The sequence below is a fragment of the Heteronotia binoei genome, chromosome 19 (genome assembly GCF_032191835.1).
Source record: "Heteronotia binoei isolate CCM8104 ecotype False Entrance Well chromosome 19, APGP_CSIRO_Hbin_v1, whole genome shotgun sequence".
Lineage (NCBI taxonomy): Eukaryota > Metazoa > Chordata > Lepidosauria > Squamata > Gekkonidae > Heteronotia > Heteronotia binoei.
Window position 1 is genome coordinate 16,094,013 of NC_083241.1, and position 12,357 is coordinate 16,106,369.

The following is a 12,357-nucleotide window of genomic DNA, read 5'->3' on the forward strand; positions in this document are numbered from 1 at the left end:
GACTGGTTTGGACATGACGTAGATTCACTTGTTTTCCATCAGCACTGCATCACTTTTCATGTGGCACACTTTGGGATATGCAGCTGAGCATCATAAAGTCTCATGCTGCAAGTGGGCTCATGAAGCTACCTGGGACTGAACCAGACCCTTGGTCACCTTTCACCCTAAAGTCAGTATTGCCTGCGTACACAGGCAGAGGCTCTCCAGGGTCTCAGGCAGAGGTCCTTCACATCACCTACTACTTGGTCCTTCAACTGAAGATGCCACAGATTGAATCTGGAATTCTCTGCATGCAAGCCAGATGCTCTACCACTGAGCCACAGTCTCTCCTGCCATTCACTCCCCGCTCCACCATGACACTCACTAGTTGACCCTGGATCACTCTCTTTCTCCTTCAACTTCCTCACAGGGTTGTTAATAATGATAAAATAGAGGAAGGGGCCATATACGCCACCCTGAGCTCCGAGGGGGAATAGGGTTAAAACATTAGGGTGCCCGAGCAAGGAGATGTGAATTAATGAGAGGGCTGGATTTGCCCTCAGTGGTATCAAGACACCCCCAACTCTGATGAGATATGGGGCACCAACCGAGCAGTGAGGCACTTTCAAACACCAACAATAGTTACCATACCAAACCTTTAATGGCATAATAGATTCAGATAAAAATACACAGAATATAAAAATTTAAACATTGGAGATAAAATCAAAATAAAACCGAGCTTACAGATACATTCAAACATGGTCAGAATTAAATTTAAGGATGTCAGCCAGAAATTTTGCCACAGCCTCACTAACCACCCCCTCAGTATCACTCAATAAATAATAACAGGGTGGCAGAATAGACAAATCTGGAGAAAAAGAAAGCTTGCCACCCCACTGGCAGAAGCACTTTTGCAAGTTCACCTCCCATTCCTAATCCATCCCACCGCTAATTTCGCTGGAGAATACAGAATCAAGAGCCAGCCCGGGATGGCAGGAAGGATGAGTTACCACACTGTCCATCACACCACTGGTCATAGAGACAAATCCTATTGAATACAAAGAAAAGGGCATGAAAAAATTCTGCTCCAGGTTTCAGAGGGATGTGTGGCATTTGAAAGTTGGCTTTGGACATCAAAAGGACACATGGTTTCCTGAGAGCGCCGCCTTTATTTTTGCTCATTACGGACTAGCAGGAGACTGGCAAAACTTTTTGATCCCCTCCTCCCCAGCAGGACAGCAGTTCTGAAAACTGGTTTCATTACATCTCCTGATATCACTTCAAACAACTCTTCATCCTGAGTTTTCTCCAACGTTCTTTAGCAGCCTCACTGGTATTGGGTGTGGCTCAGTAACAGAGAGAAGACAACTAAGTATAAAATAGTTGCTGTTCAGAGCCTCCTGAAGTAATATGACTGACAGACCATTGTGAGTGTGTGCGGGGAAGAGGTAAATTTCATCCTAAAGGAAACCTAAGATCCTTCTCAACTTCATGGAAACGAAGAGCCTTTTTGTACTGACACCTTACTCCAGAGAATCCAAGCAGTCAAGCCTTTAAGCTTGACTTCGGATTTGTGTGACTGCCATGTGCAGCATTCTTTTTCCCCAGTGTATTTCTGTGTATTTGTTCTGCATCTACAACCAATTTTTTTTTTCTAAATTGGGGTAGGAACATCATTTGTGACTTTTTTTTGGGGGGGGGTGATATCCAAAGGTTTTTTTTTTTTAAAATTATGCCATCGTCCTATTTCAGCTACACGGCAGCACCTTCCATTTAAATCCTCATGGCTCAGGTTTTATGCATGCCTTTTAGCATTAGTTCATTGAAGGGAAGGGAACTCAGGCAAAAAAAAATTCCACCCTTGAAAACGACCAGACTTTTTCTGAAACTTACAAGCAGCTGCAAAGGCCTGTTTTCCATATTGTGGAACACTAAGGAGTGCTCTGCTGAGTTATCAGCCACTGTAAAAAACAGGAAGGAGTCACGCCATCTTATAATATGGGAGAACATGTTGAGTGTACAGAATGCATGGCAGAACTCCCTGACACTGGCATTGCAAGTGGTGATCGCCGGCAACAGGTGTTTGTGTGTGCGCATGCATCAGTGCAAAGCCGGCTGCATCTCCACGCTTTGCACAGGGCTTGCACAGTCCTTGCTCTTCCCAATCAGCTTTCCTTTCTTGTTCAAGCAGATGTGGAACTCTGTCTCAGCTCCCCTGATTTTCACACGGCTCCCAAATGTGTCCATCTTGCATATGTGTGTGGGGGGGAGGGGGGAGGAATGGATTTCCGCCATCCTTTACCTTTATTTTTGCAGAATCCCTGAGGGGGGGGGGCTACTGCCAGCACCCACTTTCTCTGGTGCATCTTTGCTACTCTGCAGAGTGGGGCTTGTCCTGCAGCTCCCCAAAGCTCCTCACCTTAAGGGAGGGTGCTTGCACTGGGAGAAGAGAGCAAAGAAGTGGTGCAGCTGTCAGGAAGCCTCTGGGAGGAACTGTGGGAGGAAGAAGCTGGCCTGAGCAGCCCTGTTAGCTGGTGTAAAGGAGTTGGGTGGGCTATCAGGGAGTAAAGGGAGACCAGCATCCAAGGAACTCCCAGGGTTGCCAAGTCCAATTCAAGAAATATCTGGGGACTTTGGGGGTGGAGCCAGGAGAAAGTGTGTGACAAGCATAACTGAACTCCAAAGGGAGTTTTGGCCATCACCTTTAAAGGGACTGCACACCTTTTAAATACCTGCCCTCCATTAGAAATAATGAAGGATAGGGAACCATCTTTGGGGGCTCATAGAATTGGACCCCCTGGTCCAATCCATTTGAAACTTATAGGGTACTTTGGGAAGAGGCACTGGATGCTATGTTGCAAATTTGGTGCCTCTACCTAAAAAAACAGCCCCCCCCCCGAACCCAAGATACCCGCAGATCAATTTTTCATTATTCCCTATGGGAATCGTTCTCCATAGGAAATAATGGAGTACCCGGCAGACATCCCGCCCCTCCCGCTTTCTGATGACCCTGAAGCAGGGGGAGGGCCTCCAAACCAGGGGATCCCCTGCCCCCACCTGAGGATTGGCAACCCGAAGAGCTCTCCAGCAGGCTGCCAACTGGAGCCCAGGCTGCGTAGCTTTGCCCTGCTGCGTGGGAAGGGAAGCAGCGGCAGGTGGAATAGGTGTGCGCGCCTCTGCCGGAGCACCCAGGGATCAATCCCAATTTCTCTTAACTAGAATATGAGAAGCATCTTGAAATATTAAACTAGACACCTATGATTTCTGTTTCAGTACAACCGAAAATTTATGGTACAGACAAGATAATCCCTTACATTTTTACAGGACGTCCCTTAACCATAACCCCCCTCCCCCGGTTCAGTGATGACAGTTACTCCCAAATAAAGAAGCCTTAAATTCAAATTAATTGGGATTGGAACGTCGAAGGTCTGAAGTGCAAACTGCACGGATACCGGTGTGTATTTGTTATCTACCAGACCAGGGATGGCCAACGGTAGCTCTCCAGATTTTTTTTGCCTACAACTCCCATCAGCCCCAGCCAGCATGAGCAATGGCTGGGACTGATGGGAGTTGTAGGCAAAAAAAACATCTGGAGAGCTACCGTTGGCCACCCCTGTACCAGACTGTCAAGAAATCTCATTCATTAACACAGATGCATTCCAAGCAATTCTTAAATTCGGTGGTTTGCAGAAGGTCCACGTGGCTCAGACACCATTTCAATGTTAGTCTTCTGGAGACTGCCAAAACGGTTCCTCCCTCCCAAACTTTGTTCACTAAAGCATTAAAGGGAACCATGTTTTAAAAGTTTTAGGCTTCCCATCCTAGTGTCTCACTCTTTTTATGTCTCATTCCAGTTTCATTCGGCGCTGATGATTCCCCCCCCCCCCTTTTGTTTGCATTCCATACTGAAATCTTATTTTATATACAGCGATGAAGGGGGGAGGACAGCAGCAGGCAGGAGGAAGAAGGGAGGACAAACTGAGCTGTGGTGGAGAAGTCGCCACAGGGAGGCTAGTACTGACTTGGCTGAGCATGCGCACAAGGGAGGGGGGTACACCACAGCCTCCCCTTTCTCTCTTCTCCTCCCCAGTCATCACTGGGCTTCTCTGGGCATGCACGACCCCTAGAGCAGGGGTGTCAAACTCATGTGTTATAAGGGCCGGAAGTGACATGAATGAGACCTTGTCGGGCCGGGTTGTGTGTGTTCCTATTAAAGATTAGGTAGCAGAGATAAAAACATTATAAAGGACACAGACAAACACAATTAAAGATTTTTTTTTAAAAAAAACCCCTTAAAACAAAACATGCTTAAAACATTACCATTCATTGGTCTTAAAGTTGCTTTCTTTGTATTTCTTCTATGGGATCCAGGGAACTGGTAAAGGAAGCTCTGGCTCTTTCCTTCCTTCCCTAGGGGACCAGGAGAGGGAGGAGCCTCCGCCAAGAGAAGGAAGAGAGGCTTGGCTCAGTAGCTCTGCTGTGCGATTGAGAGAACCTGGCAAACAAGCTCTGCCTCCTCCCCTTCCTCCCCAAGGAAGGAGCCTCAACCAATGGAGAAAAAACAGGTTTTGCTCTGTAGCTCCTATGCAGTTGAGCAAGCTGGCAAAGCAGGCCATGATGCAGAAGGAAGCAGATGACACCCAGTTACTCGGGGGCCTGATAGAAGCCTTCTGGGGACCTAATTCAGCCCCTGGGCCACATGTTTGACACCCCTGCGAATTATTTATTTGTTGCACTAGGAACACTGCAGTTTGCCTCCTCTCCAATTCCCCTTTCAAGTCCATACCAGCAGGGAACTCAACCTTGCACAGCTCCTTTTAATACTTCCTCCATGGTTTCTAGACTGAACCCACTTAAAGAAACAACAACAAAAAATGGAAAAGCTAAGCAATGGTGCAGCATGTATATCAATGAAGGGGAGAGAACCACTAATGTTCTGCCAAGATGGCAACATGAGAGTAAATAACAGATTTAATAATCTCCTATTTCAAAAAGCACTCCCAGTCCAAAATTGACCAATAAGGAGTAGGAGGAAGGACCTCAGAGTGGGAGGAAAGAGGGCCTCTGAGGGGTTTCGAAGAGGGGGAGGGCGGTCCAAGGGAATCTGTATGGTTTTGAATTTCCTTCAGCTCGGAAGCAAAGCAAGAGTGAAAAATGCTACACAACCACTGTCCAAAAAGATGGAAAAACAGCAAATAGAAAGCGAATTGAGGTCTGAAGGGTGGAAAAACAATGCAGAACAGGGGGAAGAAAACCTGAAAGACATGCATGGTGAAACTGCTGGGAATGCAGAATGACAAAACAAAAACAAAACCCTCATGAACATGTACAGTGAAAGTGAGGGAAAACACCAGTGCATAATAGGGCAAAGAGTCAAAATCCAGGCAACATGATCCGTCAGCTTCCCTCCCTCCCTCCATAACTTGTGGGCTTGAAGGAACTCCGCTCCATTGTGGCATAACCTTCTGAAGAACTGTGTACCTTTCAAATGTTTAACAAGGCCTCAAGGGGGAGAAAAATACACCAAAGGATATTTCCAAGGTCTTTTAAGTTAAAAAAAAAAGAGTACAAGGCTAAAGACAGTTTTAGTTTTGGTTAAACGAAAAGGGAAAAAAAAAACCCTCAGTTCTGACACAGCTTACAAAGGTATTCCTAACCTTCCCTCAGAATTGTGTCTTGATACCTATCCTAGTTTCTATGGATTGCTTGAACCTAACCAATTCTTACCAGTTGGGGCTGCCAGTGAAATTGAGTCCACAGTGACATTTTAAGCAAAACTGGTCATTCCCCTGGAGGCCAAATATGTGAAGGATTTATGAAAGTAGCCAAAGAATCCCATGGGAATATCTATGAATAGGTGGAAGAATGGTTTTGCATATCCCAAGACTGTGACCAGAGTTTACTTAAGAGGAAATCAAATGGGGGCTGGGGAGATTCCTTCTTGGGAAAATGTCTGAGCAAGTTCAAGGGAAACCAGCAGAACTTTCATTATACAACTGAAATTCCTGAGAGAGGGAGGGTCTACACACACTGCCAGTGGTGTTCCCCACTGATTAAGTGGAAAGGGGTGACATTGTCCCTATTGGAAATGAAGAATGAGTCTCCTGCTTAACCTGGGAACTTCCCTATCTTGATTACCAGTTGTAGAACAGAGGTAGTAAAGCTGGTACTACAACTGGTAATCATAGAAATTTTGCTTTTGGATATTCAGGCTTCATGTAGAAAACAAGTTGGGTTTGAGAACAATGGGGCTTCAGGGAATAACATATTGGGAAATGTGATCTAGGTTTCTACCTCAAAACTGTATATTCTGCAACTGGGTTGCAGATATACGATTTGTAGTGTAAACACATCACGAAGAAGCAGACACGTTTGCATACGCTATTTTAAATCACATATTCTATGAGTAGGAGTGAAGTTGGTGTGATTGGGTGGAGAAAGGAAGAAGAGGGCATTATTTAATCAGAAGTGCAGCCAGTTCTGTGCTCAGATGTCTGGGGGGAATATAAAGATATTTGAAATTTTATAGATAATAAAACAAAGGAATATATAGTTTGACTTAACTAATGTAAGAAGAGATTGAACACTGCATATCGAAAACTTGCCCCTTATACTTAAGCGCCTCTGTCTCTAATACATTTGGCAAAACTATCAGTATATATAGAACATTTTATTTACATCCAAGAGAACTAAAAAAGAATGGCCATTATTTTCTAAAAACATGAGAGCTGGAACTTTCGGTGACACATGTGTCAGCTAATTTCACCTTAAAGCACCTACAATTTGTATAAAATTGAGTCAACATAAATGTACAGATTATAAACCTTGAGCTCTATGCTTCTAAATATTTCACTTCCCCTCAGAAGGATAAGTGGGGTTCCTAAGCCAATCTGGTGAGCAAAACATGAAAATGAATAAAGGCCACTTCACTTAAGGATATGGTTGACTGGAACACCACAATGCCTTGCACATATAGGGAACAAAAGCCATCACAGATCAAACCCTACAACCAGATGTGCCATTTCATTTCACGCAAGGCTGTGTTCCACGTAATCAGTTTATACATTCAGCTTAGGGGTCCCATTTCGCTCTGAGCAGCTGCAGGGAAAAAAACCCACCCTGTACCGTTGTGTGTGATGACGTGTCATTTCCAGAAAAAAAGAAAGAAAGTAAGTAAAAAATGGCATAGGATGACTCAAGGAATCACTGGAAGCTGTATGGTTTTACAGTTCCAGATGGATTCCTCACTAGCAATTGCTTTGCCCCCAGGCTTCTGCTTTTCCGGCTGAAATGATCAATTCCCCACCAATTGCTACGCAAGCACATTTTGATCCGCGGCTCCCTCCAAGTTCTCTTGCGCCTTCCTGCTCTTGTTTTTTAGAGATCCAGAAGCCGCGAGGGAAACTGCAGGGAACCATGGGTCAGTATGCATCTGCACAGCAACCGGTGGGGAATTGATCACTTGAGCCGTGGAAAGAAGGTGGGACTGATTGAGGAATCAGTCCCAGTGATTCCTAAAGCTACTTATGTCAGTTCTTTTTTTTAAAACTAGAATGGACATGGTGCCGTAGCCAGCGTTGCATCCCAAGCATATCCCTAAACCCTACCCACAACCCCCTTGCCAGTATCTCATGGGAGTCATCAAATGCATCGGTGAATGTGTGCACTGACAAACTTGGAGGGTTTCTGACCCCATGACGTCCTGCCTTCTGCACGGCGCATTTGGATTTAATGGCCAACATAAGTAAAGGACACATCATTAGAAATTTTATTACTCCTCCCATAAAAAAGAGACCCAGTGCAGAGGTTTAATTAGAAAATAAAGTGTTTATTAAGAAACTAGACATCAAAACACCCCTAGAGTCTCTGTGAAAAGGGATGTTCTTGTTTTCATAGCACAAGATGACAGACGTGGCAAGAGAAAAAAATGGTCAGGGATGGAGGCGTCGTCTTGGTGGGAAATGAGGTAATGATTTACAATAATTAAAACTGGAAAGAAAAAACTCTTAGATTCACTACTTAAAGCCACCAATTGCAAATGTCCACAGCCTGTCTTTCTTTGTTTTTGACATTAAGGAACCTCCAGATACTTTTCAATTGCTGAAATCAATAATTCCAAAACTATGTCCCGTGAGAAAACTGCTAGTGTGCCCCAAGCAATAAATCCCATAATTCAAGACTTCTGGAAGTCCAAAGATCTCACCTGCTGCATCTCTTCATGATGAATTGCTCTCCTTCCAATCAGCTTCCTCTGGGGATGGATGCAGACACCAAGCAGAATTACCTGCCCACAGAGGAGGCTGAATGTTGAGTCTCTGTATGAGTCACTGCTCCAGACAATCCTTGAACAATGAGTCAGACAGAATCACTGGAGAAGGCTCTTCTCTGGGCGGGCAGTTACTACCATTACAGACACTGCTCCTTTTGAGGGTAGAAGACTTAAGTGGCTTTCAGTTTAACTGGGGGGGGGGGGAAGTGTCAACTGTTAGATGCTTTGAGAATCACACTGGAGGGAACTGCACGACACTGTTGTGTACGTTTTACCAGTGCTGACACTACCAGTGGGCGGGGCACTCAGCTGCTAAGTAACCTAGATCTGAGATTAAAAAACAACAACAACAAGCTGGAAAAGGGCTTGAAAATGTAATTCAAGCTGGAAACCAAGAACTGTTATACTCATTTTCCAGCAGTTCCTCAATATTACACTTTGGTTAAGATTTTGGCTCTTGCTTCTTATTCAAATTCCAGTCGAATCAGTCCCTCGGGTCTCAATAATGAGCCAGGCAATATCATGCATTTAATTCAAATTTCTGGTCTTTGCTTGTTCCATTTGTATTATGGTTCACCCGGTTTCCTGTGTGAACTGGCAAAAGAGGAAAGCAAAGAAAGTTCTAATAGGGACTCAGCCAAAGATTTTGGAAAGTTCCAGAATTATTTTATCAAAGGGACCTATGCCCATCTCCCCCAAAGACCAAATGCCAGTGGGATGTCACATTCTTCAAATTCTACTTCCCCCTCTAAAAGAGGTCAGTCCGTCAGACTGAGCAATGCCAGAACCCACCTAGCACAGGGAGAGCTCTTCGCAACGCCAAGGGCCTGGATCTGTGCCTCTTGACAGAAACTCCCACATACTCTGACTTAAGGTTCTTTACAGATTTGATCCATTTCTGTGTAAGCAAGTCTTCCCACAAGCACATTTGATTCAGAAACTGAGAGGGCGAGATCAAGCATTGCTGCACATGGGTCACTCAAGACTTGATATATGTCATTCAAAAAGAAAGTTTTCAGCAGGAACTTCTTTGTTTCTGGAGGGTGGAGATTTGCAATTCCCCCCCCCCCCCCACTGGCAAGAGTTTGGGACAGCACGAAGCCAAGGGGAAGAAGAAAAGAAATATATATTTTGTCCCCAGCCCAGAATCAATAATTGTGTTTGTGCCAGAGAATAGCCACCAGATTTCTTATTGAGATTCTCCACCGCTTGGTTTGTGAGCCTTGAGCTAACCATTCTGGGTACAGAACTGAATTATAATACATTTCTAAGTGGGGGAGAATGGGGAAGATAATGGGAAAAGGAGTACAGAATGGCAAAAGAGATTGCAGCTCTGCAAAGCCAAGATGGAAAAACTGTTGGCTGCCTTCCACGTTTCTCTTTCTGCCCTATACCTGTGGGGGTCAGAGCCATGGTCCATCCAGGTGAGAATTCCAGGAGTGCACCCCACCTCTTCCCCCCTGCCCTCCCCACCTTGTACCTCCTGTCCCCATATAAAGCCATTATACAAGCAGCAGGGAAAGAGATGAAAAGTACAAAAATGAAACACTGAGATAGCGGAAGAGTGGCTCTAACACACGAAACACACGCAACACAAACAGAAAAAATCCTTCAAGGACATTTGTAATTTTTTTTTAACCCAAAGCCACTGATATCTTTTCCTCCGAGTAGAGTAGCAGAATTTCCCCACTGTTGCTTTGAAACTTCATTTCTGTGCAAAAGGTTGAGGCATGGAAGGGGACAGAAGCGGGCGATGGGGAGGGACTGCCTTTATTCTTACCAAGGATCTTCACTCTGTGAAGACATCTTCCATGCTTTCCTCTTTGTTTTGGAGCATCTCCCACACCTTGGAGATGGAAGGCAGGAGGCCTTAATGGAATGTTGTGGTGTCACCAGAAGGACTCCGAGCGGAGAGGACCACTGCTAAAGATGTCGGACTGGTTGTTCTGGTCCATTTTTTAATGCAAAAGTGCAACTATTAGGATGGTTCCTTTGAAGTCCTTTTAAAATCTTCCCCCCCCCCTTAAAAAAGCTCTTATTTGTTGCTCAACCATTGCTCTTTATGTACCCTTTGCAAGAATGCGGTGACCAACAGGAAAAGAACAGTGACCAATAAGAGGGAAAAGAACAACCCTGTGATCTGGTGACAGGAAAAAAGAAATGAGACACCCTTAAGTCTTTGCAGCATGATGCAGACCGCTGTCCAGTCCCACAGGATGGTGGCTTTGATCCATACACAGGCCACACGGGTCCCCGCTGCGTCCCAAAACTCTCAGGGGGCACAGCAAACACACTCGATAGAACAAGGAACCTTTAAAGGAGGTTTTGGATATTTTTTTTTTGTCTTTTCCCAGGTTGTGTTTTTTTTCCCACTGTTTTTTTTTTTAAAAGCCATGACGTCCTTTGCTGAAATAAACACTGACATCCTCAACATAAATGCCATGGTGGTTAAGAGGATTGGAATGTCCAGGAAGGGTTATTGGATTCAACATAATTTCTCTGAAACCTAAAAGGGTACGGAGGGGAAAAAAACAAAACAGAAGAGAGAAAAAAGGGGGAACAAATAAAACAACCCCGTGAAAGAGGTCAAAACTAGAAAAGAACAGAGAGATAGTTGACATACATATAAATATTTTAAAGAAAAACTGAAGGGATAAATTAGCAGACTGGCTGCAGTTGGAATCTTTTTAAATTAGCAGGCTGGCTGCCCCTTGGTATCTTTTTCTTTTGTCAGACTAAACACCCCCCTCCCCCTCCCAAAAAAACCCCAGCTAGGGCCGTCATCACACTGTTTTGCCTGATTGATTAGATGCAGCTTTTCAGTTGATGGTTAACCACCAATTGAAGGTCGCTGCCCAAAACCAAAATTGAATTGAGGGATACACTGTTAGCTATTGAAGACAAAAATGGAATTGTGACTTCCTTCAAGAGAACCAGTTAACCAATCATCCTGCTTATTTGCTATGCACATTAAATGCTCCCCAAAAACTGAATATGTCTACTCTAACACCTCTTCCTTTTGTCACTATGACATTTTACAAGTCCAACCAAAACACTGGTGTGTCATGTTTGGACAGTAGAATAATGTTGGATGGTCCTTTTGGGTGATAGCCCAGCATCCCTTCAAGAGATCTGAAGTCTAGTTGATACACTCATGAAGCTGCCCAGTAGGCATGGCAAGGAAGCAAGGATGCGCACTTGTATCCCTCACGGCTACCAGTCACATGTGTGACATGCCGAAGTATGGGTGATCTGAGCAAGCTTCTATTTCCTTTTTGAGAGGGACAGAACACCCTGTGAATCATCAGCACACTGCGCCCACATCTTGTGTCTTGTTATACACATGGCAAGAGCATGACGGCATTCATGCTTCTTTACTACACCTACAGCAAATACACCTTAGGCAAGTTAGTGATCAAGGACTGGGGCTTAATGGCTTTCCAGAATCTTGCAGATCTTTTACTAGGTCAGTTTTCTAAGAGACAGAAAACAGGGGCATGGATATATAAGGGTGTCAATGGGCACTCTATAATACATTTAGAAGGTGGTAACTCTGCTTAGGATTGCCCTGTGAGCTACAACTCTAGCAACTGTCAGCAGAAACCTCAATAATGCTGTGGAGACTATTCACACACACTAAATAATGTAGTTTTAATCCACTCTTAATGTACTTTCCAGCTGGATTGGAAAGTGCATTGAAAGTGGACTGAAAGTGTATTACTTAGTGTGTGTGATCACAGCCTTTGTCTCAGCCACCCACCTGTGAGTGGTAGGCAGAGACAGAGCCTTTCCCACTGGAAGCCCTGCTTGAATCTCAGTATAATAAAAATGAATTCACAATGAATGCAAATTAATTTCACTGCCACCATGACGTGTGCCTCTTAGGAGGACAAATTGGGATACATTTCTTGTTTTGAGATACTTATCCAAAGTTCAATAATTCTAGGCAGGACAAAACATTAGCTACATTGGCAAATTGTGTAACTTAGAGCATTTTCACACATGAGGCTTCAACTGTGTGTCGGTTGTTTGGGGGCTTTTTTTGCATTTTCTGCATCTACAGTACAAATGCTAAACCGACATTGTCTACAGATAGCTCTCTAACACTA

The 12,357-nt window shown here is 44.4% G+C and overlaps 1 protein-coding gene across 4 annotated transcripts in view; it reads right to left on the reverse strand.

The window, feature by feature from the left end:
- Positions 1-12,357, reverse strand: part of NTRK3 (neurotrophic receptor tyrosine kinase 3) — a 589,304-nt gene that overhangs the window by 143,685 nt on the left and 433,262 nt on the right. Inside the window, exon 13 of one of the 4 annotated variants that reach the window (XM_060260078.1) lies at positions 10,554-10,754. The exons of the other annotated variants lie outside the window; for them this stretch is intronic. Within the exon in view, the coding sequence (XP_060116061.1) occupies positions 10,633-10,754 (122 nt within the window). The 3' untranslated portion in view covers positions 10,554-10,632. Of the gene's footprint in view, positions 1-10,553; positions 10,755-12,357 lie in introns of those variants that run through there. 4 annotated transcript variants of the gene reach the window in all.